This window comes from Taurulus bubalis (genome assembly GCF_910589615.1).
Source record: "Taurulus bubalis genome assembly, chromosome: 2".
Classification (NCBI taxonomy): Eukaryota; Metazoa; Chordata; class Actinopteri; order Perciformes; family Cottidae; genus Taurulus; species Taurulus bubalis.
Window position 1 is genome coordinate 26729299 of NC_136590.1, and position 25230 is coordinate 26754528.

Below are 25230 nucleotides of genomic sequence, written 5' to 3' on the forward strand. Positions count from 1 at the left end.
CCGAGTCGTATTCTGAATCTGCAGAGGAGGAGGTGGAGGAAGAGGGTTTTCTGTGTGGTGGCCGTGTCGATCATAACCGCCGTTCCCCAAATCGCCTCAAGAGGAGAAGAGTGAGATGGTGTGAGTGTGGAGAGGGTATTCTATTTTCCACATTTTCTTCAACCCACTCCCCCCATAAAGAATCAAAAAGCAGAAATCTCGCAGCTCAGCTCACCGGCCGAGTTTCCCAGCTTTCACCCCTTCGTTTCTGGACCAAAAAAAAAAAAAAAAAAGAAACCATGTCTCTTCCCACCGCACAGTCGACGCTGAAAGTGCCATTTAATGTTTAATTTTTGAGCAGTGAGACGTGCGTTTGGCACACACATACACATACATGCTGGATAACTGTGCCTCAGTCCCCCCTTGTCGTGGCACAAACGCTCACAAGACAGTGACTTTGTGAGGCATTACATGTGTTCCTGTCGTGTCATGGCCGATTCAAGACTCTGAGCAGCCACCAGAAACACGGCCAAAGCTCAGAAGAGGTGCGCTTTCAGGCTCAGGTCCTCCGTGGCTGGGTGAACTTTATATCGAGCATATATTAACACTTTGTGGCCTGCTTCTTTTTTTTTCTTCTTTTTTTTTCCTCCTCCGGCTGGAGGACTCCATTTTGAAGGGACCGGTGTGCAGCCAGAGACTACACACAGCAACTCGTCTCAGAAAAAAAGGAAACCCATCTGTTTTTACGGGTAGTCTGCTGCACCATTCCACTGATTCTCAGACGTGTTAGTGGTGGACAATTTTTTAATCACTTCTCTTTATTACTATTTGTGTGTGTGCTGGCCCAAGTGCGTGTCGGGGGTGGTGGTGGGAGGGCAAGAAGGGGCCAGTTTGTTGGCACAAGTTTGGCATGTGACATGGATAATAATTGAGGCTTGTAATTAAGGACAGGGGCGGGGCTGGATTTTTGGAGGTTTTTTAAGTTTTATTTCTATTTTTTGGTGGCTGTCAACTCATATTTGTTTTTGTTTTTTTCTTGGAAGAGACATTTACGACCCCCTTCCACGCTGTGTGGACCGGCTGGGAAGGGAGGCGGTGGTGACGCCTGGCAGTGCGCACAGCAGAGAGAGAGACTTTCAGGGGGCAAGGCAGAGTCTGCAGGCAGGAAACAGCCAGGAATCCACACGGGGCGAATTAGAAAGTTGTAGTTATCACAAAGCAGAAGGTGGGGGTATGTGTGGAGGAAGGGGTGTCGCTGGAGGACAACACGCCCGGATCTGATCTCGATTCCAGGGGCCGCTGGACCAGGCTTTAGCGCATGTAGGGAGGAGGAGGAGGAGGAGGAGGGAGGAGGGGGCAGTCAGCGAGTACGTTTCACGGGATCCGGGCCTAGTAGTGTTGCCGCTGGGACTCTCCTCATCCGCTTTCAAAAAATCGGAAATTGGCACATTTAGACGCCAAAATGAGCGGGTCGAGGGTCACTTTTGCGGTGGCCGACACCGGAATGGTAAGATTCTCACGACAGATCCCGTGTCATTCGGCGTTTTCTTCGTGATTTTGTTGTTTGATGCACACATAGCCTGCATCTGTCGGAGAGGGAAGCCTGTGCAAGTGTGTGTCCCTTCGCGTGTGTTTGTGTGTGTCAGTGTGTGTCGGTGAACTTGTTTTGTGTCGTCGCGTTTTGTGTGTCTCTTGTCTCGTGCAAGCATGCAAGCGACACACACACACGCACGCACACGCACACGCACACACACACACAGACCGAGAGACAGACAGGCAGAGACACACATTCAGTGGCACACGCCTATTCACACGCGCACGCAGACACGCGCGCGCGCACGAACGGGTCCATTTTATTTCCAGTTGCTGGTTGCAGCGCCGGCGTATATGTCGGTTGATTTTTAACATGACGCGCTGTAATGCATTGCTTTTATTGTGTTTAGTGTGTAGTGCATGCACGAGCGTGAGTTTACAGGGTGTTGACCTTATCCTACTTGATGTAATTCTCATCATATCGCGATCATTTTCCTCAAAGGCTTTATAGCGGCGGTTGCTATGTTTGCGCAGAATCTCTTCCAAACAAAAAAAATGTCACCATAGGTCGATCTGCTCGTCGTCAGTGAGTCTGTTTACGTTTTATTTTGACATCATGTGAAGACAGGTTTGTGTTGTATTTCACCTAAGTGATGGCTTAGCTGTGCCACTTTTTTTTTTTGTTATTATTGATATATTATCTGCCACCAGCTGCCTGGGATAACTTTAGACAAGCTGCAGTGATGTTATGACAGATTGTAGAAAAATGCTTTGCAAAAAAAAAACATGGATAAAATGTCATTTGTTATAGGATTATCATTGTAGGATTATAGGACATATCATAAAATTAAACAAAATCACAGCTGGGTTCTACAGGTATACTACAATGTGCCTTGGTGCAAGTAAAAATGTGCAGAATGTTTGTTTATGATTTTGGGCTCCACTGATTATATTTTTTTCCATGTTTCAGGGAGGAACCATGCCAGCATGAGTGGGCCTTACCCAGGCCCTGGCAGGGAGACTCATCAGTCCAGCTGCCCTTTGACCCCCGGCCGTGACCTCTCCACCCACTCCTGCGCCGCCAGACACCATGACCACAGGATCGGGCTAACCATGTGTGCCGCCGCCGCCGCCTCCTCCCTCAAGCATGCGTCCGTCTATGGGTTTACACAAAGAGACCACTCCTCTTCCTCCTCTTCTTCTTCCACCTACAGTCCTCTCAGGAGGCTGCAACATCTCACCACCATGGTGAGCCAGCCGGACCTGGTGCTGCCGGTGAGGGAGCCAGAGAGGAGCTGGGAGTGGGGGGGCAATAAGAAGGAGAGGGGAAAGGGGATGGAGAGGGACTCCTGGGCTGATTGCACTAGCGGTGATTATTCTGGCACCCAGAACACAAGCAGGGGGGAGAGCTTTGGTGGCTCTGCTGGTGGACAAAAACAACCCATGGTCCAAACTAGAAGTAGAGAGACGCCGGCAGCCAATCTCGCCGATCCCAGCTCGTCTGAGAAAAAGACGGAAGGTTGCTTCTCGGGACCACCCAGCCCGGCCTTCTCTCTCGATAGCAACAGCCCCTTCGCTAACGGCTTCCTGCACTTTGAATCCTCTTTGTTTGAGGATGATGATGACGATGACGACAACAACGATGAAGAGCAGGGGACTGTGTCACCTCTGGGGGAAGGCTTGCAGGACAAACGAGAGAATGCGGGGAATGTCCTTCAGTCCACTCCTGGACACTTGAACCTGGAGTCCAAGGATGTTACCGTCTCATCGGCCAAGGTGGTCACCCGGTCCCAATCCTCGGGGCAGCGCAGGAGATACTGGGACGGCTCGGATGACGAGTGGGAGAGCGACACTGAGCTGCTCCTGCTCGACGGGGATTGTCCCTCAATGCATTCATTGGCAAGTTTTATCCTCATTACTCCAAGTAAACAAAAGAACACATTTTAAAGGTTGTTTTTTTTCTAGCAATAGCAACACCTCTATTAAGTAAACAAACAGCTTTTTGACGCAATGTTGACGCAATATTGACGCAATATTGTACAATTTCACAATGGCCCTCAGTCAACAGAGTTTCCCCTTACTAGAAAATATGTGTTTAGTGCTGGATTACGTAACTTTTTCACACACAAACCTTGTGCATGACACACTGAACACCTGCACTGGCTTTCACCTGTTGTAACGTGATACACGGCTCCACAACAGAGCTTGGCCGTTGAGAAATATGTTCGTCTTCTATTTACAAAGCGCTAAAGGAGACTGTTAAGCTTCTCCAGAGGTTTTCAGAGTGTCAGGAGAGCTGAAGAGGGGATCATGGAGGGGAAAGACGTGAGGCTGGCATGCTGTGTAAGGTGAAAGGGACAGGTGAATGCCAACAGGAAGTAAGTTATTGTGGATTGGATGCTGATTTGGCCCGTTCATCTACAGGGCCTGCAGGCTGCTAATGTAGGCAATTAAGGTACTTAAAAACCCATAGCGTGTGACTGCAAAAATCACACTCCCTCTCTGAGTCCTAGAGTAGTCAAATCTGAACTCATGACATGATGAGCATACATTGTTAGATTCAGTATGACTTCAGAATTTGCCTGAGAAACATCACATTTAAATTTATACTCAATGATTCAAAAACCTTTTCTGCAGGGCAGATACAATATTTTCTCCTCCGCCTAAATGTAAAAAAATAGTTTTTTAACAAATGGATATAATATGTTAATTACTTAGCTTTAGAAGTGCTGTTGGGTGGATTGTTTTGACACAGAGCAAGGCTAGCTGTTTTTTTTCCCCTGTTTCCAGACTTTGTGCAAAGCTAAGCTAACAAGCTGCTGACTGTGCACAGATATGAGAATATTGGTCTTTTCATATAACTCTCAGAAACAAAGGGAATCAGTGTATTTCCTATATTTTTTTAATGAATCTTAAAGGACCTGGATCCAAACTATTTTTGCTTTTATCGTGTGGTCAGAAATTCCCCATTGCAGTGTTCCCCGGGAATACATTTTAGGACCGCTGTTATTTCTGTGTATACGCTGCAACTGGGCCAGATTTTTCAGAAACTCAACATTGATTATCTGGCTGCTGAAGGAAAATTGGTCATGATGGGATTGTTACGTGGCTAGCTACCTTTGTGACGTATCCTGATTTAACAAATAAATATGACTTTATGGATGCTCTGGAGGAAAAAACTAATGCTATACAGTCGCTGATTATAAGGTTAGTAGCTCAGCAGCCCACCATTTACTATGTAGATTCTGTGATAAATATTCATTCATACATGTAATGAACACCTCTAGAGGCTAGCTGTTTCCCCTGCTTCCTGTTTTAATAACAAGCTATACTTGTGTCCTGGCTGTTGCTTCAGACAGACATGAGAGCGGGATTGACTTTCTCATCTAACCCTCGGCAAGAAAGCAGATAAGCGCGTTCCCCAAAATGTTGGACTATTCCTTTTAAAATGCAATCCTAGCAGCAGCCAGTATCAGCCCTCTGGCCATTGCTGCTACATGCCGGTCATAACTCAGGCCTGCTCATGTACCTCGACATGTCCTCTCAACCTGCTGCTGTGAGCAGTCACTCCTATTAACACAAATGCTGTAGTTGCCTCAAGTGCTACCGGGTTATGATATTATTCTACTGGGGTTTGCAACCTGTTGTGGTACAAGGGAAGACTAATATTAGACCTTGGATAAAGCCTGTAGAGAACATTGTTGGTCTGAAGCTGAAACCTTTGACTCACCATGCAGTGTTATATGTGAAATATATATACATGGCTGAGCTATGATTTGCTTTGTCGTTGCGATTGTATATCTTTTCATATATATATATATATATATATATATATATATATATATATATTATACGACAAAGCAAATAAAGACAGGAAGACAAAACACATTTACCTCACAACAATAAGCTCAACCTCAGTATCTTAATATCTGACCAACTTAAATGAAATATGTTAAGTATCAATTAACGCATACATACATCCTATATCACTCTTTGAGTAATGTTAATCACCAGCGAGTGCTTCCATCTTTTATCCTTCGTCGACTGTAAAATAATTGCACACCCACAAATTTTATAAAATATAAAATCTCAGACTTTTTACAGCAGCCTTGTTGAACAACAGTTCACCTTATGTCTTTGCATGTCTTTCGTTTTCTCTACTATTCAATAAAAAGAAAAGTTATAGATACAAATCAAGCTAAAACTGGAGCATGAATTTTCGTTTATGTCCTTTGGGAACCGTATATGGTGAAAAAAAACTATACTCAAAAAATAGGTTTCAGGTTACAGCCTTCATCTTTGATGTTTTCAGTAGGCCTGCTAATTGGTCATTTTGTCTTCGTCAACTTAGTCAATTAGTCCTTCTTTATGCTTTTTTCATGCTGAATGACTTATGGTCCAAGAAACTTATGAGTACATATATGGTAAACACAAGATTTACAGTGGTGCTTTTGTGTGATTCTTTGTGGAGAAACTCAGTTTTACAGATCTGTCGATTAAATCAACTTGTCAATTTTAGTGTTAGTTGACTTTGAATTTCTTTGGTCGTGGACAGCCCTAGTTTTCAGACAGTTCAGGCAAAGACACAGAAAAGCTGAGACTCATCAAGCAAGGTAAAAAAAACAACTAAATGCACATCAGGGGGTCATGATGCACATCCTAAAAATAACAAGCGACCAACACATCTGTAGGTGTGATCTTGTGAAAACCCAAAACCCGTCTCATTTTCATTTGTCTGATTGCAGTTTTCTTTCTTCATTGTCTCGTTGTCGACAGCAGAACAGCCTCAAGAAAAAGTCTTTGCCGCCTGTGAAGTTTTTAGAGGGTGAAGTTATTTGGGCAAAGTTCAACCGAAGACCATGGTGGCCGTGTGAGGTGACCGTTGACCCGAAACAGGGAATCTATCACAAAGTGAAAGGTGGGCCAGAGACATTGCTGACTTCATGTGATTGCCTACATCGCATAAGGATTATCTTCAATCGTTTGACTTACTCTAGTGATTATTTTGGTTGGCAGTAAATTGATATCCTCAGCTGGTTCTAGCAGAGCATGTAAGATGATTAATAATGCAAAAAAGCATATAATTAGATTGTTTGACAAAATAATTTATGACACACATTCAGAAATGTATAGTTATTTTGTCAATTGGTCTATTTCCTATGATTGACTTGACAAATGCCATATTAGGTCACGTTACCAAGAAGGCAGAACAATGATGCTGGAAAAGTTTCAGAACATCCTCAAATTATCTCCTCATTTGACACTATACATCCCTTTTTAAAAGCAGTTATTTTAAGCACTCACATCCCCTGACATGCTATAAAATAATTCCTTTGCAAATGTGGAGTACTTCAGTATTAATTCTAGTCAGAAACACTTGTCGTTTGCTGGATTTTCCTAATGTCTAGTTAAATACCACAAACTGCTGGTATTGTGGTTTATTTTCCCCCCACTGTCATGCATACATATAGTACAACAATATTCCTTCTCATATTAGCATGCACATTTGATTGTAGTTATATAGAGTCCAGGTTTTCTTGTATTTTAAAGCTCCCTTTGTTTGTTTGTACAGATGTACGTATATTCTGTGCAGGATTATGTAGTTTTAAATCTTATAACAAGACATTGAGACTGATGTTTGTTGTTGTCTTAGAGCCGAGTGACCGTCCCTGTCGGCTCTACCATGTCAGGACCTTTGGGGAGCCCCTGGAGCTCACCTGGGTGGAGGACAAAGCAACTCAGAGTTTCCACGGAGGCTTTGAATTTGAACAGCTCCCCTTACTTCGCCGGAGGGGGAAGCAAAGGGAGCAGAACTACAAATACACTGTAATTACTATTTTAAGAATGATGAGTCACTGCTTGCATGCCCTAATAAAAAGTTGGTCTCCATCATCATTGCTGGATGATCATCGTCTTAGACAATAAAAGAAAGGTTTCAGACTGGTTCAGGAATGACTGCAGTTACAATTAAGAAATGCTTATGTAAACTAGTAAATTAGGTGTGCCAAAATTGAGTAGTGTTGACCTTTTATCTTTCTACAGATTGCAAAGCGTTTTCAGGACTCTTGGAAATCCAGTGTGGCAGAAGCTGAATCTGTTCTCCAAGAGAGACCCAAAATAGCTTCCTTCATTTCTTCGTCTATAGACGATGCCTTCCATGACAGTTCAACACCGAAGAGAGAGAACAAGGCCCATCCAGGCCTTCCTCCCACCCTTCCTGAGACATTGCACATTACCAATGGATCCATTTCATCCCCGAGTACAACTCCAGCAAAAACAAGCACTTTAAGGAAATCTTCTGGCAAGAAGAAATCAAGTAAATCGTCGAAAGACACAAGTAGTAAAAACTCTAAAAAGACGTTGCATAATAGACTTGACCAATCGGATCAAGACAATAGAGATTGCCCGTATTCTGACCTCGACTCAGTCCCCAAGATTTTGTGTCCCAAAGCACTTGAACGTCAGTCAAAGCTAGCTCCGACTCAGCCATCTGTTCCAGTTATCAAAGAGGTGAAAAAGCAGCCAGAGATTCAGAGTGGTCTTTGGTTCAGTAAATCCGGCAAAGACAGAAGACCTAAAACATCCAGTTCGGTGCCAGACCGTACTCTCTTTAGTAAGGTGCCCTGTAAGAAAAAGAACTCATCTATTGTAAGTAAAAAGTCTCAAATTCCTAGTGCGTCCGGGTTATCAGACAAGCATAAGACTCCAGTACCTGCTGAAATAAATCAGTCACCTGAACAGTACGGACATTTAAAGTGTAAAAACATCCCAGTTGTTGATAGGCCTTTTGGTACAACTGGCAGTCCCACTGACCAGTCAGGCTTGTCAGACAAGCATACGATTTCAGTACCTGCTGAAATAAATCAGTCACCTGAACAGTACGGACATTTAAAGTGTAAAAACACCCCTATTGTTGATAGGCCTTTTGGTACAACTGGCAATCCCACTGACCAGTCAGGATTGTCAGACAAGCAGAGGCCACGTGTTACTGTTGAGACTGTTGTGCCCTCTGACAAGTGTGGATATGCAAAGGTTAGACAGACAGTGAGTAATACAGTTGACATTGTTACTGGCTCAAAGTCAGACCAATTGGGTTGCTCAGATGTGAAAAAGAACTTTGTGCCCAGTCCAGTAAGCTTCATAAACCAAAGTAGGTTGAGTGTAAAGAGAGTCAGTCAAACTCAACATTTGGACGTAATGGCTAATAAAAAGGTTTGTGTAGTTGATAGGATTTCTGACAAAGTAGAAGAAAAAGAAAGTAACAAGAAAGCAGCATCCACTTTAAATGTTAACACTACTGACCCATTACCAAGTCTAGACAAACAAACAAGTCTGGTTTCTAAGTGTAGGCTGCCTTTTGTCAAATTGATACGCAAGGACATAAAGGGTAAGAAGTTCCTGAACTCCAGTGTGACCATTAGTCCCAGTGACCAACTTCGATGTACAAAGAATGAAAAAACACCAGATACTACTGTGACTAAAATGTCCTCTAAACCGTCAGATTGGGTTGACAGCAAGGCAAGTGTCTCCATAGATCAGGCTGTCAGTTCAGAACCCATAAAGGTCTCAGTTAAGAAGTTGAAAGCAAGTGGTGGGACTGGTATTCTTCGACTCTCGTCAGAATCATGTCAAGGTAAAACTATAGTTGCCTCAGATGTGGCAACTGTGTCTGATGAGTTAGGTATTCCAGGAACTGTAAATGTAAGCTCAAGCAAAGTGAATTACTCCTCTAACCAATCAGAACAGTCAGAATGTAAGAAGACTCCTGCATCCAAAGTAAAAACCGTGTCCTCTGAACAGTTAAGCAGTTCAGAGCAAAAAATGACATCTACCAGTACAACTTGTAATGCAACTCCTACACCTTCTGACATGCATGGCAATTTAGCCTGTAGGAAAGCTCCTGTGCCCGAAGGCCTGTGTTCTGCTAAATTCAAGAAAGTTATCCACCAATCAAAGCAGGTTCTTGATGAAGTCAAAGTCCTACTTCAAGAGCAGCCTGCCCACCTCCCTGCCAGCAGTCGTTTGATGACCAGAGCCCTGAAAGCAATGCAGGAGGCGGATCAGAAGAAGCGTGAAAACGCCCGAAAGAAGGCTGAGCAGACAAAACTCTTAAATCCAGAAAGAAAAGCTGAGGACCTTGTGTGTAATTCTGTGCATAACTCCAAACTGGACGTTTGCACTAAAATTAAATCTCTCGATAACAATGGCAAGTGTGATCAGGACATCTCTTCTAGCTGTAGTACCCCACCTTCGACATTGTCTGACTCGGATGTTGGTGTCAAGAGCGAAGATGAAGATCTCTCAATATCCTCAACTCCTCCAATGGACTTCATACCTCTGACTTCTAGGGTAAAGGCAAAGAAGGAAGAGCTTTCCTCTGGCATACACTCCTCGTCCTCCCCTTCCTCACCATTTTCTTTTATGAATGCCTTTAAAAACGTGGAGGAAGTATCCTTCCAGTCCCTGACTAATGAGGGCGGTGGTAAACCCATCTCATTCAAACCAGACACAAACTACAAGTTCAGCACTTTTCTCATGATGTTGAAGGACTTGCATGACACGAGAGAGCGAGAGGGGACCCCCTTAGAACTGGAAATTGGGCCACCAAGTGCACATGTTAAAAATGAACCCTTAGTGATGCCTGACGAGGCGACACCTGCAAGTCAAGATCGACAAATTGAACATGTCAATAAAAATCTATATTTAAGTCCAGACCAAATTGAAATCAAACACAATAAGGAGGGCACAAGTCAGATGTCCAAAAGGCCCTATAATAGAAGGGGCAGCACCACTGGGGTGAAAAAGAAAGCCAGCCGCAAAGTGCCTTGCCGTCCTGCCAGATCTGGACCTGGTTTCCCAGGACTGGAGTCCCTGCCAGCAATGGACTCTTCGTCAGGAGTGGATTGCTCGTCAAGAGTCCAGTCCCTGTTGGGCATACAGACCAGCCCCTTGAAGAGGCAAGCTGTAGGTGGTGAAGGAGTAGTTGGGGAGGAGAGGGAGGATGATCGGTGGGGCAAAGTAAATGAGAATCTACAGAACATGGTGCCTTTGGAACAGAGGGGGTGCGACACTACGCTGTGCCTGGAACAGCCAAATGACCTTGCTGCAGACTGCACGGAGACTAACACTAGCTTGATGCACGCTGGAGAAGGTAACAAGGCTCCAAAAGGTAAGGACAGTCTAATTTTAGAATCTGCCCAAAGTAGGAAAGCACAATGTGACCGAAATCCTGGATGCATTCCGAAAAACATCTCAAAGTTGTAGTTTGGCCGACTGATTTGGCGTGCAATTGGGGTTTTGTCGTTATATGGGGCATAGGTAATGGGTTTTGTATGTGATACATAAATGGTAGATGATGCTTCCATCTGCTCAGCAATGTAACATTGTTTATCATTGTTTGCACAGTATTTTCTACAGTTTTGGGTGTATTTAGCTCAAATGAATTGCTACTCCAAGCACATGACAGGAATCCACCCCCAAACTCATAATACTGTGGCTATATACAGATAACATAACAACAGTTCTTTGTAGGGTTGATATGTGCTAGCAGTTAAGCTAACTCTCGCTCAAAAAACCTCAGAATACAAATCTATTTGCCTGTGGCAGGTAGCCATGGTATAAGTGTGATAATACACTCTGCTGTCTAGTAACACTAGAAAGAACAGAGATTTAAAAACGCTAGTGTCTGTTCTTATATATCTTTTTCAGCACATAAACGAATTAGAAAACCAAGCAAGAGGCTGATCGAATGGACTGAAGAGTATGATCAGATTTTCTCCACCAGAAAGAAAACCAAAAAGCCTCTCCAGTTGATTGGAAAGGTAAAACTCATACAAAGTAAGATCTGTTGTAATCTTATAGTTATATAGTGTTGTATATACATAATACTATGACATTAAGTAGCCAATAGCACTTGTTTCCAGCGACACACGAAGCTCGTACCACCGATTGACAGTGCAATCTCTTCATTTGTTTCTCAGGACACTCAGCCCATGTCCGAACCCCCGGGATCGGACAACAGCACACACGACCAGCCATCCCTGAACTTGCTTCCAGAAATACAGACGCTGCCTCTTGAGGAAATTGCTGCAACAACGCCCTCTGAACTACAAATTCCCAGCACTGAAAACACATCCCCCCAAGATGCACCGGTGCTTTCCGTAGACACACTAACCCCTCCTCCTGAATCTGACCTCTCGCTGTCCGAAGGCCTCGTCAAAGCCACCGGTGAGGAAGTCTTTGTATTTCTTTCTTTGCTACTTAACTGTGCTCAAAGTTACAACAACTGTTTGGGGAGGAAAACAAGTTTTCTGTCAGCCGAAGTAAAAAGTCTTCTGGGTAAATGGCCAAAAGAATGTGGACACATGAACATTACATTACAATTAATTTAGCTTACATCCATATGTGACTATTAAACATGCTATTGCAAAACCACAGGTAGCAATATGCTGCCATAACAGCCTGCACCGTCTGGGGAGGCTTTCAACAAGATTTTGTATGTTGGCTCTGAAGATTTTGTTTGATCCCATCCAGCCATAGGAGCAATAATGAGGTTGGCCACTGATCATCAAAGAAGTGTTTTTATGTGACATTTAATTCACAGGAAACAATCTCATGCTGGAGAAGAAGCGCAAGAGAAAACCCACTCAGAAGATCCTGGAGTATTGTATTGAGGCAGAGGCCTCAACGGTCCCCAAAAAGAAGGTACATATATATATATAATCTGCTGTGTGGACATTTATTCATCTGTGGTACATCTATATTACTTATTATTATGTATATGTTATTCCTTTATACTTCTACATCACTGCATATCAGCAGTAAATATTGCACTTTTTACTCCACTACATTTAATTGTTAATTTTGGTTAAAATTAATAAAACAAAATATAATCAACCAATGCGTTATATTATATTAATATAGGTTAAGATAATGCTTTATGGTCCCAAGGAGCAAATATAGAAGTTACCCAGGAGTATGTAGTTAAAATGAGCCCCACATTTACCAGCTGCAACATTTAAGTGATGATAAACTATCTATTAAACTTATTTGAGTCACCTTTTAAGTTTAAGAAGGTTCGTATAATAGATTGTATGATCATTTTCGTCTAAACAGGCTTTTGGGAAATGAGGTTTCAGCTCTATCTGGATTCAACGAATTAACAATTGACCATGAAACGAATGCCGGCACATGCAAACTTCATGTAATTATAGAATAGCATGTTGGACAGACATAATATTCAAGATCAGTTTATTTACCACGATATTGTGAATATGGGAGTTTCAAATATTTTTTTTCTACTGTCAGTTTCACTGGAAATTTTTTTTTTTAATTTGTCACAGGTGAAAACAGTGAAGAACAACTCAAATCCTGATCCCCAATCAGGTCAGTGAATCATCTTTGTATATTGTATATAGTTATTATCTTGCTTAATATTGAGCTTTTTTTTTGTGTGAAAAAGTATTTAAAAGTGGAAAACTAAATGTTTTAGTTTACTAAACTCTTCTAAACTGTTTAATTTCCAAACAAGAAAACATTCTACTCATGAGAAGAATATGATTGAAAATGATTGAGAATCTAAATTTGAATAAGTAGTTATTTATAGGATTATTTTCCTGCAGTGTTGTGTTTATATAGTTGGGATGAACAGTTTCTAACACGTCTTTCTTATTCCCAGATTCTGGACCGCCATCTTTAATATCAAAGAGTAAGCAGCTCACAGCCTCCACCTCCACGCCGACGCCCACAGAGGTGTCCACCAGTGCGCCCGCAAATCCCCCTCCCAGATCTCCGGCACCGTCCTCTCCAGCACCTGCGCCGCCCGAACCCGAACCCGCCCATGTGGAGACAACATCAGAAGATGTTGATCCTCCTCAAGCAGAAGACAAAAGGGACACAGCGGAGTCGGAGGTCAGCTGTCTTCCTTGTCGTGTTTTGCCTCCCATTTTGTGATTTTATTGTTTAACAGAGCTCCAGGTAGAAATGACCAGAAGATGGCATTCAAACAAAGATAAAGAGCATGTTCTGTGGGAGGAAAGACAAGTTGATGACAGTTAAAAGATACTGTTTTGATTTAAGACTAGATTAAATCATTTCTTGACGGAGGAAAAGGGAGCAACTTAACAGCAGGGAAAATATTTGAAACTAATAGTCTTTTGCAGTGATAAATCAAACTTATATACGTATATATACATTACCTTTAAAAAGTATGAAATCTAAACACGGGCTCTGATTTTACACTGTATGAATTTGTCTCCGTAGGGTGACCTGTCCAGCTTGGATCAAAGCTTCTCCTCCATGAAGGACTACTTGTCGCTGTGTGACGATCCACTTTTACCCTCCAGAAAGATCATAGGAGACAGAGGAGGTCCGGCCTCCATGAAGGAGAACATATGTCAGGTGAGATATTTCTAGAAATTCATCCTGTGCTTGGATTCACCATTTATTTTTTTCTCGTCATATTATAGAACTTTGTCATTATTACAGAAAATCTATGTTTATCTATGCTTGTTTTAATACGGTATCTCTTCGGGTAAATTCAGTCAGTGCCAAAAGAGAGATTGTAATGAAGCCAGAAGTAGACATATGGCTGTGAGGAAGATATTTAACATGAATGGCTAGTACTCTGACAGTATGAAGGATGATAAAGGCCAACAGGCCTGTAAAACACACTAAAATACATCCTCCCCTTTTCTCAATGAATCAAAAAGTCAAAGTGGGTTCAAGCACAATCACCCTAAAGATAAAACATGTAAGTGACCCTGACTACACACTATATCACCATGTGCAACCTCGAGCAATAATACCACACGTTACACGTCGGGCTACACAGGAAATGGAAAACCCAACCTTCACAGCTTCTTTAAATAACCTTCATTATATCAGGTATTTTAAAGTAGCTTGTGATTTTCCTGCCTCAGGTGTGTGAGAAGACGGGGGAGCTGCTGCTCTGCGAGGGCCAGTGCTGTGGAGCCTTCCACCTGCACTGCATCTCTCTGGCCGAGGCCCCGAAAGGGAAGTTTGTCTGTCCGGAGTGCAAATCAGGTACGACCGTGTTGACGGACACTCTCTGAAGCACATTGAATTATGAAGTAAATAAATAGATACCATGTGTCAAAGGTCTATGTTACTGATTGTGAAAGAACAAAAAAAGTCATCACTATATTTTTTATGTTTCGGTTGCCCAACTTGTATTACTACTACTATAGTATAGTACTATACTAGATGTATATATTATACTATAAATGTTAAACAAAAAATAGCCTGGGGAAAACAAGAACAACATCAGATTTCTTAGATTGTGTACATTTGTGACATTTAGCTTCACTGTTTTTCACCTTCTGAATTCTAGAATTGACAAATAACAATCTAGAAACATTTGTGTTGCTGCTTATGCCATGGAGTGAAATATTGTGACAAAAACAGAGTTAACATTTTTTTATTCTATTATTATCCATGGAAGAAATTGCACATTCACTTCAGGATTTAAGACCTGTTCTTGAAAACAATGAGCCTGTTCTTCGCATTAACAATAAATGGTAACAATAAACTTCAACGCTGAACATGTACACTCACTTTTCTTATGTATATATTTGATTGTATCATATTTATGTTTGTTTGCTGTACAACGTGCTACGGTTTTTATTCCCATATATATATATATATATATATATATACAAATGTATATATATATATATATATATATATATATATATATATACATATGTATATATATATGTGAATAAAAAATGTATGCAATAAACACTTAAATGCACCACTTGACAAAATGATCATTTGTCATTTTATTTCTCCCCAGGCGTTCACACCTGCTTTGTCTGTAAAAAGCGCAGCGAGGACGTGCGGCGCTGTATGATTCCTGTGTGTGGGAAGTTCTACCACGGCGAGTGCATCGCCAACTTCGCCCCGACCGCACCTGTGAACCGAGGCTTCCGCTGCTCCATCCACGTCTGCCTCACCTGCTTCATCACCAACCCCAACAGCTCGTCCATCTCTAAAGGTCAACCAGAGGTTGCTCGGACGATTTACTGTCGCTCGGGTTCCCCTTCAGCACTCTGACTGTACAGTTGTTGGTCTGCAGGTCGTCTGGTTCGGTGTGTGCGCTGCCCAGTGGCCTATCACGCTACGGACCTCTGCATGGCAGCCGGCTGCGTCATCCTCTCCAACAACAGCATCATCTGTCCCAACCACTTCGCCCCCCGCCGTGGCGTCAAGAACCACGAACACGTCAACGTCAGCTGGTGCTTTGTCTGCACCGAAGGTACGGATTCAGGAGCACAAGGCCTTGGCTTGAATCTGCCACAAAGTCAATAGTTTAATGGAAAGGTTTGACATTTTGGGGAACCCGCTTGCACGTAACCCCCTTGTAAAACAGCAACTTGACGGTTTAACACTTTTAAATAGTGTAGTTTTAAGGAGCTGGATTGTAGATAGTAGTTTCCATCAAACACATCCAGGTTGGCTGTTAACCCTGTTTACCGTCTTTGAGCTAAGCTGTTCTTATTTACAGTATATTCACAGGAGTGGTATCAATATTTTCAACTAACTAACTAATTAACTATCCGTACAAAAGTGAAAACACCTTCCCAAAAGGTCAATGCATTCCTTCTTGCACACCATCTGTGCTGGAGGAATAGTTCAGCTCCTATGCTGAAGTAAAATTACTCATATCACACTCATAAATACTCTGTTACATAGTAGTCATAGCATAGACTGAACAATAAGCTAAAAGAGGCTAAAATGCTCAGCACAGCGTATTTCAGAAAACCGTGGTCACCTTAACGTAGGTCTAGCTAACCTTCACGTGCAACAGTTGATGCTGTTCCCCCTCTCGTCCTCTAGGGGGCAGTCTGCTGTGCTGTGAGTCATGTCCGGCTGCATTCCACCGGGAGTGTCTGAAAATGGAGATGCCGAAAGGCAGCTGGTACTGCAACGACTGCAAGGCTGGGAAGAAACCTCGCTTCAAGGACATCCTCTGGGTGAAGGTTGGCCGGTACAGGTCAGTTTTTCGGGATGTTTTGCCCTGAGGATGACAATAAGTACCTTTGAGTGAAATGTCTCAACAACTATTATATAAATTAGCATGACATCTGGTTCAGACATACATTTTGATGTGCCCAATACTTTGGTTTGTTACCAAATACCTGCAGAACGGATGAAATTCCTATCAGCCTCACAGATGCGTTTAGACTCTTTAGCTTCTCTGTGTTAATGACAAAATTTTGTGTGTTTTTCTTCTCCTGCTCCATAAAGGTGGTGGCCGGCGGAGGTCAGCCATCCCAAAACGATTCCGGAGAACATCCAGCGGATGAAGCACGATGTCGGGGAGTTTCCCGTTCACTTCTTCGGCTCCAACGATTACCTCTGGACATACCAAGCCAGGGTCTTCCCTTATATGGATGTGGACGCCATAAGCAAAGAGAAGATGGGGAAAGGTGTTGATGCCACCTACAAGAAAGGTATCCCGCGTTGTCGGCTGTGTCTTCTGTGTTTGTACCTGCGATGATGACTTGAGCGTCTGACTGTTGTTCTACCTCCTCAGCTTTGGAGGAGGCGGCTGTTCGATTCCGTGAGCTGCAGGCGGAGAAGGAGCTCCGGCAGCTTCAGGAGGACAAGAAGAACGACAGGAAGCCTCCTCCGTTCAAACATATTAAGGTCAGGGACCTGCGTCTCTGTTTAAGTGAAGCAAATAAACTATCATTAAATACAATTTCCATAAACCACTAAAATCTGTGTAATTAGCCAATTTTTTTACTTTTTTACTTTTAACTTCGCTACTGTAAAGTCTGTATTATTAAATATGGTATTTAAATAATGGCTATTTCAAGTATTAGCCACGTCTAAAAGGATTGCTGAAAGAATTGCTGAATCTGCACTCTAATGATGCAAATGGTAAATTCAAGATAATGGACATTATTCCACAGCACTTATTCCTTTAAAGAGCAGCTCTGTGTCTTTGTTTTAACAGAAATATTTAAGTAGTGGTTTCATTCACTTATCAATTCCTTTTTCTTCACTTCCTGCAGATATTTCTACATTAAAAAACCTTCCAATAATGAAGGGAAGGCTGGCAGGTTTTTAATGTGGAAAAATCTACCGGATGTAATGAAGTTCTTTCACGTTACACCAAACAATAACAAATGGAAATTGGAATCATTCATTGAACCCCAACACACCTCAGTTCATTGTCTCTACGCCTGTCAAGCATTTTGTTCTAGCAGGGCACAAAAAAATAAACAAAAGAATATCACAGTGGGACAGTTTGATTACAGTGATTACACTTTGAGTTTGTGGGGAAATTGGGAATAAAATCCTGTGAATATTTTTACTGTATGTTTATTTATTAATTATGTATTATTCTGGTGCTGGGCATTATTACAAGTTATGCTTTATACTACTGATCTCTGACAAATTTGAAAGATTACTTCATATATGTCCTCTGATAGATTTAAAGATAATCGCTGTCAGAGATTGAATGTCTCCTTCCACCTTTTTGACTCGTTCAGGTGAATCGACCAATCGGGAAGGTGCAGATCTTCACGGCCGACCTATCGGAGATCCCGCGTTGTAACTGCAAGGCGACAGACGAGAGTCCGTGTGGGATGGACTCTGAGTGCATCAACCGCATGCTGCTGTACGAATGTCACCCGCAGGTACAGAGACACCGCCGTCACACTCACTACATGTTTTTATAGATTTATTGGTATTTTACGGATTATGATCACAAATCATGAGCAAGTCATGCTTCGTGTCGAGGTGCTGAGTTACCTCTAATTTAAAGCTTAATGTAGAAACTGCATGGAGGCTGTGATTGGTTTATTTTCTCATTGGCTTATTTGAAAGTATGATGTGCACAAATATATATGTGTAGTTAATGCTAATTCATAATATGCATCAAATCCTTAACTTTCTTTTCAAATCTTTGTATCATTCAAGTTTTTCTCATGAAAACTCAACAAAAAAAGTAGCAAAAATATTCATTGTCTTCATCCAAAACAATGTAAATTTCCCTCTTTATCAAATTCACGCCTCTTCCCTGCTGGCCAAACAAAGCAATTATACCTATACATGCATACATACACAGCATCAACATTCATTCTAGGGCTGCAACGATTAGTGGAAAAATCGTCGACGCGTATTTTGGTCGTCGACGCATCGTTTGTAATGAAAGGATTCAGAGCTACCGGTAATTTTCATTCGGCATTGCAATGCACTACATCAGGGGTGCCCAATTCGTCGGAAGAGGTAGTACGGGTAGATCGCATGCCAAAAAACGTTATCGACAAAACCCAGCTCCTAGTGTGCAAATTAATGTCAATCACCACGGACGCTGCGCCCGCAATGGTCGGTTGCTTGAACGGATTTATTGTTAAGTGCAGGGAGGACGATGTTTTCCCCGACTTCCTTAATTACCACTGCATAATACACCAACAAGCATTATGTGCTACAATGCTAAACAGGAAAGAGATCACGGACGGCTTAGTAGAGCTCTGTCCAAAGATAAAGGAGTTTCTCCATGTTGTTAAACATGCAGAATACAACCAACTAAGTGACTATCAGTGGCTGCTAGACTTGGCATTTTTAACCGATCTGTTGAATGAGCTTGACCGTGGTTGATATGATCAGCTCAATTAATGCTTTCAAATGGAAAATGCAACATCTGTCCTCAAAGCTGCAGCGCCATGGTTTGAGGAACTTCACAAGTGTCTGTCTAGAGTTTATTTATGTGAGTCAGCCTTTCCCCACATGAAAAATATTAAGTCCAAACATCGTTCCTCCAGCAGCTACTAATATATATATATATATATATATATATATATATATATATATATATATATATATATATATATATATATATAGCATTATTAATATCGGTAGATATTTTTGACTTGGTCATTTTAGAAGTAGCTTTTAAAAAGTGTGGGAACCCCTGCTCCAGAGCATGTCAATATGCTCACGTTTCTGCATTACAATTTAAAACGTGTGTAAATTGTGTTCCCCTGAAGGAGGGAGCAGCAATACGTGGGACTGCAATAAGTCATTTTGATTTACTTTTAAACCCTTGCACTTTAATTGTCGGGTAGGGTGGACTATTTTTTTTTACTTTTGGACTTTGAATGTCAGTTATTTTGCACTTTTGATGGTATTTTGAGTTACTTTTAAAACTTTATTTGTACTTTTTCGTTACTTTTAAAACATATTTGCACTTTAATTTGTATTACTATTTCACTTATTTGTTATAATGATGTTCTGATGTTCAGATTGTGTTACTCAAATACATTTGAAGTTCAAATTCCAACATTTTGAGTCATTTTAATGGGAAATAGTCATTAGATTAGTCGACTAATCGAAAAAATTGTCGATAGATTAGTTGATTATGAAAATAATCGGTAGTTGCAGCCCTAGTTCATTCTTGACCCTGGAAAATGAAGCAAAAGAAGGCTCACCCAAGCCAAGAGAACATAAATATAATATGTGTGTCATTAATATTAAGACCTTCTGATAGTTTATATCTTCTGGAGATATTCCAAGGGGCAACCCCGAAATGTAACAAATTGTCTCAAGACCATAGTTTTTGAGAGACTGTCAACGGAAAGACGCTTATTTTCACATTTATCAGTCACAGACTGACGAGATGATTCATTAGTAGTCTTCAAATTTGTGTCCATCAGATTAATTATAATCTAATATTCACTCATTTTTAGCTCGGTTTCTGGTCTCCACCTAGTCCAGAGGGGGAACATCTGTCTCTTTAGCATCTTGTCTATGTTCACCAGTCCCTGGCTGTGTCTGTCTGCTGTTTGCTGCTTAGCAGGTAGTGTTCAGGGACTTTTTACAGCCATTCTCTGAAAAAGACGCAATAAGAACGATGAAGGTGAACTAGAAAAGGTTTCGGTCCAGAGAGATAAAATAGGAGCTGAAACTCCCGATAAAGCCACGTTAAAAACAAAAGTTTGAGCTCAAAGAGGCTGAAATGTTTCGCAGGTTTGCCCGGCGGGCGAGCGCTGCCTCAACCAGGCGTTCAGTAAGCGTCAGTACAGCCAGGTGGAGATCTTCAGGACGCTGTCTCGAGGCTGGGGGCTCCGCTGTGTCCATGACATCAAGAAGGTGACTACTTCTGTCATTACTTCTACTTGAGCCGCCATCAAGACGTGTGGTTGCTGTTTTAGATTGTTTGAATCGGGCCAAATGATGTTGAATGTTTTTGTCTCAGGGTCAGTTTGTGAGCGAGTATGTCGGGGAGGTGATTGACGAGGAGGAGTGCAGGTTCAGGATCAGACATGCCCAGGAGACCGACATCTGCAACTTCTACATGCTGACTCTGGACAAGGTAAGGCTCCACAGCCAGAGTGTGTCAGTTTAAGTATGAACTGGTACTAAACATGCTGATGTTGCACTGTTTTGACAGTGAGGAAAAGGTCTACATTTAGTTACGCTTTCCTGTTTTCATCTTGTCGGTATAGACGTCTTTTGGAGCCAATCAGAGAAATCCTACCTGATCCTGAATTTTTTAAACTCAGAGCAGAAAGACAAGGCATGAAAAAACATAAGAATACTTAGACCCAATCCACAATGTGATCTAACCAAACAAGAATTTTGACAAGTGGCAGCAAAACAAGGCTCTTCCCAAGTAGACTGAGTATAATTTCGCCGTCACTCAGATCTTGATTTATACTCGTCAGCTGGTTGGAGAGTGTTTCACAAAATGTGTTTATTTACCGATGTGTTTGACCTTTGTGACCTCTCTCTTTCCCTCGTTTCCTGTCGTCTCTCGGTTTGTAAATGAGTTGTAACAATTGCGTGCTGTTGTGTTTTTCTACAGGATCGAATCATTGACGCCGGGCCGAAGGGGAACGAGGCTCGCTTCATGAACCACTGCTGTCAGCCCAACTGCGAGACGCAGAAGTGGACAGTGAGCGGAGACACCCGGGTGGGACTGTTCTCTCTCGTCGACGTCGCTGCGGGTAAATACAATATATCACTGCTGTAATCAGAGTATTGAACAATGACACATGAAGAACACATGCAAATGAGGAATGCTTATGTGGAGGTGTTTTGTGTGTTTCTGTTCAGGCACAGAGCTCACTTTCAACTACAATCTGGAGTGTTTGGGGAACGGGAAGACGGTCTGTAAATGTGGGGCACCGAACTGCAGCGGCTTCCTGGGCGTCAGACCAAAGGTGAGGTCAATGAGACAAATTTAAATACTCATATGTTATTTAACACCTGAGGTCAGATGTGGAATGGAAGAAGTATTTAGATTATTCACTGAAGTAAAAGTACTAATATCACACTGTTAACATACTCCACTACAAGTAAAATTCCTGCAGTCAAAACTGTACTTAAGTAAAAAATATGTAGCCTGTCGTAGTGCAGTAAAAAGTACCTCTGATATGCTTACGATTAGAAGTATAGAGTAGTATAAAAATACAGTATTTGAGTAAATGTACCGAGTTACAAATTATTTAAATACTGAAATCGGTCAGCTGAAAGGTAAACATGGAGTCAGCTCAGCAAAGGCCCCGTTTAAAGCTTATCTCCTCTCCAAACCAGAACAACCCTCCCTCTGACGACAAAGGCCGTAAGATGAAGAGAGGCAAGAGGAAGAAGAAGGTGGTGGTGACCAAAGAGCGAGAGGACGAGTGTTTCAGCTGCGGAGATGGAGGACAGATGGTCTCCTGTAAGAGACCCGGCTGTCCCAAAGTCTACCACGCCGACTGCCTCAACCTCACCAAGAGGCCTGCAGGTCAGTGGCTCTTTATTTAACACAATAAATCATATTTTCTTTTGGGGAAATCTGTGGTATTTGGCACAGGCAGTCACTTCATGCTATATGAGTCAGAGGGGAGGGTCCCTGGAAAACTACATGATAAAACATTTCAGTATTTCATGCTGTAGCCTCTTTCCCATTCAACAAAAAACACTTTAACACCCACTTAGATCAGTTTTTTTGTCCTTAGTGGGAACATTTAATGGTTTCCCACACACAGACTTTACTAGATCGGATATAAGCGGATATCTGCATATACTTTTTTGATGAACAAATAAGTTGTCCTTCAAAAATGGGCACCTCAGAAAACAAAAACAAATTCTGAACAATGGTGTGTGTACCACAACAGAAACATTGCTCAGACTCTGGCTGTTGAAAGTGAGCAGAGGCTTCGGTCCCTGTTTATTTAATTTCATCCCGCCTTCAAAGTCTCAAAAGTCAGCGTGACGAGTGAACGGTTGTGAGCGCCTAGGAAGGGTCGAGCTTGTGGAACCGGATGTTTTTACGCTACGATATTGTTCTGCGTGCTCGCATCATGTGCACGCACCTGGTTTTAATGTGAGTGGGTTTTGAGACTAATTAAACGGTATACAACTTTCACAGATTCAAGTCCCAAATGCAAAAGTTTCTTTTGTGCTTTCCTTGACGTTCTTGTCTGCGTATCATTGTAGGTCGCTGGGAATGTCCGTGGCACCAGTGTGACGTATGTAACAAGGACGCGGCGTCCTTCTGCGAGATGTGCCCCAGCTCCTACTGCAACCAGCACCGCGAAGGCCTGCTCTTCATCTCCAAGCTGGACGGCAAGCTGTGCTGCAGCGAACACGACCCCTGCGGGCCCGATCCCCTGGAACCGGGGGAGATCCGGGAGTACACGCCCGAGCCCAGAGCCCTGACCTCGGGGCTGGGCATGGCCATCATCCCCTCCGCTGCTTCTAACGCCACCACCGGTCAGAAACCGACCGCCAGGAAGATCCAGGTGATCGGCGGTGACGGTGGCGGCACGCGTCCCTCCGAGTCGCTTCCTGCGTTCTCCATCCCGGTACCCATCACTATTCCTGTCGCCGTGCCGGCTTCTTCACCTCCCCCGTGCAGCTCAGATGCTCCCAGCAGCCCTCCAGTGTATGACCTCCCACACTACTCGCCCATCTCCTCGTATGAGGAGGAAGAGGAGGAGGATGAGGAGCTGCTTGAGGAAGTGGAGGAGGAGTCGGAGGAAGAGGGCAAGCTGGGGAGACAGAAGTCAGTTTTGCACGAAGAGGATGAAGAGGCAGTGATGGAATATGTTGAGATCAAAGATGACGATGAAGACGGCGAGGAGGAGGACAAAGAGGAGGAGGACAAAGAGGAGGAGGAGGAGGAGGGCGACGACGACGAGGGGGAGGATGACGAAGAAGAAGAGGATGACGAAGAAGACGAGGAGGACAAAGAGGAGGGCGAGGAGGAGGGCGACAACGACGAGGAGGAGGATGACGAAGACGAGGAGGAGGAGGAGGAGTGACGCACAGTGGATTATTATTACAATCGCAGGCAGCGAGCCCTCCCAGGGAAGATGAACCAATCACAAGTAGCTCAGTCTGTCACTGTATGGAGGACATTTTAGGACAAAACTAAATCAATGCATAAATAAAGTGTTCATAAATCAAAATAAATAAACAGCATAAATACTGTAGAGAACCATATTTATACACAGACTTTTCTTTTATTATTTATTTAGTTTTGTCCTAATCATCGGTTCCACGCTCGGTTCACGGCAGTGACTTTGCACACACTAGCGCTGACTGCACCTTCATACGGGAGATCTGACAAAGACGATTATCTGGAACTGCTACATGATGATGTACAACTCGAGATTTGTGAACATATTTCACTCCAATATACTTGTTTTTCTCACAGATATCACCTGCTGGTTTGTTTTGGTATTTGTTCTCAGTAGTATTTCAGCAAGTTGACCCTGCAAAAAAAGCGTATGTAGTTGGAGACGGTTATTGTATCTGCAGAGCCAGTGTGTATACTGTAGGTGTTTCGTGCTAGAAAAGACTGCACTGTACTGTAGCTTCCTGTCAAGGTCGGCTGAACTCTTCGGTCTTAAACGTAAATGACCTCGACTTGGTTACGTTTGAATCAAATAGTGGCCACGTTTTTTTTTTTTTAAAGAACCAAAAGAAGAAGAAAAAATATGAATTTATCCGTCATCTGCTTTCAAACATGAAAAATTAAAGAGACGCAGCTTCTTCTGGACCGACATTAGTTCCTCGTGGTCAGTGGACCTCTGTTATGTTTTTTGTTTTACGATTACACTTGACACAGGACTCGTTGCTTCCTATCACTCCCCCTCCGTCTCTGATTGTTCTCAATCATTTGATGGTGCTTCTTCAACATCAGGGTATCCTCAATAAAGTGTGAACGTGCCACATGAATTGCTGCCTGCTGTAGTAGCCTCAGCACGAGTTCACGCGACAAGTGGTGCTGCTAGTTTGAGACCGAAAGCCGGCAACGGAAAGTAGCGAGGGCATTTTTTCTTTACATTTTAACCATGTCATGCCCCCCCTCAAAAAAATGGATCTCAAATTGACGAGGATTCAGCATTTCCCTGAGAATACTACCGGTATTTATGCCTCAGAGAAAGTGTTTATATAGTTTATACCGCCAAAGCAGTCTCAGCAGCTGACCGGTCGGACACTTCAGAAGCTCACATCTATCACAAAAGTCGGTCTGAAGGCAGAGACGGCACTGCGGCGTGTCATGCTGTGCTCTGTGGTCATTATTTATAAACTGCTCGGTGAGGCACAAATGATGACGGGGACTCCTGCCATGACGCTTACTCCAGTATATGTTCTTGCCACATGTGTTTCCGCTCTGTCTTCAAGCTTAATATCGTCTGTGTTTATCTGCCGATGCCTTAGCGTGTTTTTTTTTTAGATCTTTTTAAG

The 25230-nt window shown here is 42.7% G+C and overlaps 1 protein-coding gene across 1 annotated transcript; it reads left to right on the plus strand.

The window, feature by feature from the left end:
• Positions 1-1381: 1381 nt before the first annotated feature.
• Positions 1382-24249, plus strand: nsd1b (nuclear receptor binding SET domain protein 1b; the record flags this gene model as incomplete). Its single annotated transcript, XM_079237810.1, is given in 26 exon segments — positions 1382-1486; positions 2483-3411; positions 3413-3415; positions 6289-6430; positions 7166-7338; positions 7555-10681; positions 11221-11333; positions 11493-11739; positions 12116-12216; positions 12855-12897; positions 13190-13422; positions 13774-13911; positions 14433-14556; positions 15329-15529; positions 15611-15790; positions 16372-16528; positions 16783-16988; positions 17072-17184; positions 18036-18182; positions 20515-20637; positions 20744-20860; positions 21353-21494; positions 21604-21710; positions 22084-22276; positions 22972-23661; positions 24194-24249. Coding segments are annotated over 25 exon segments (7788 nt in total). The 5' UTR covers positions 1382-1486; positions 2483-2499.
• Positions 24250-25230: the final 981 nt, after the last annotated feature.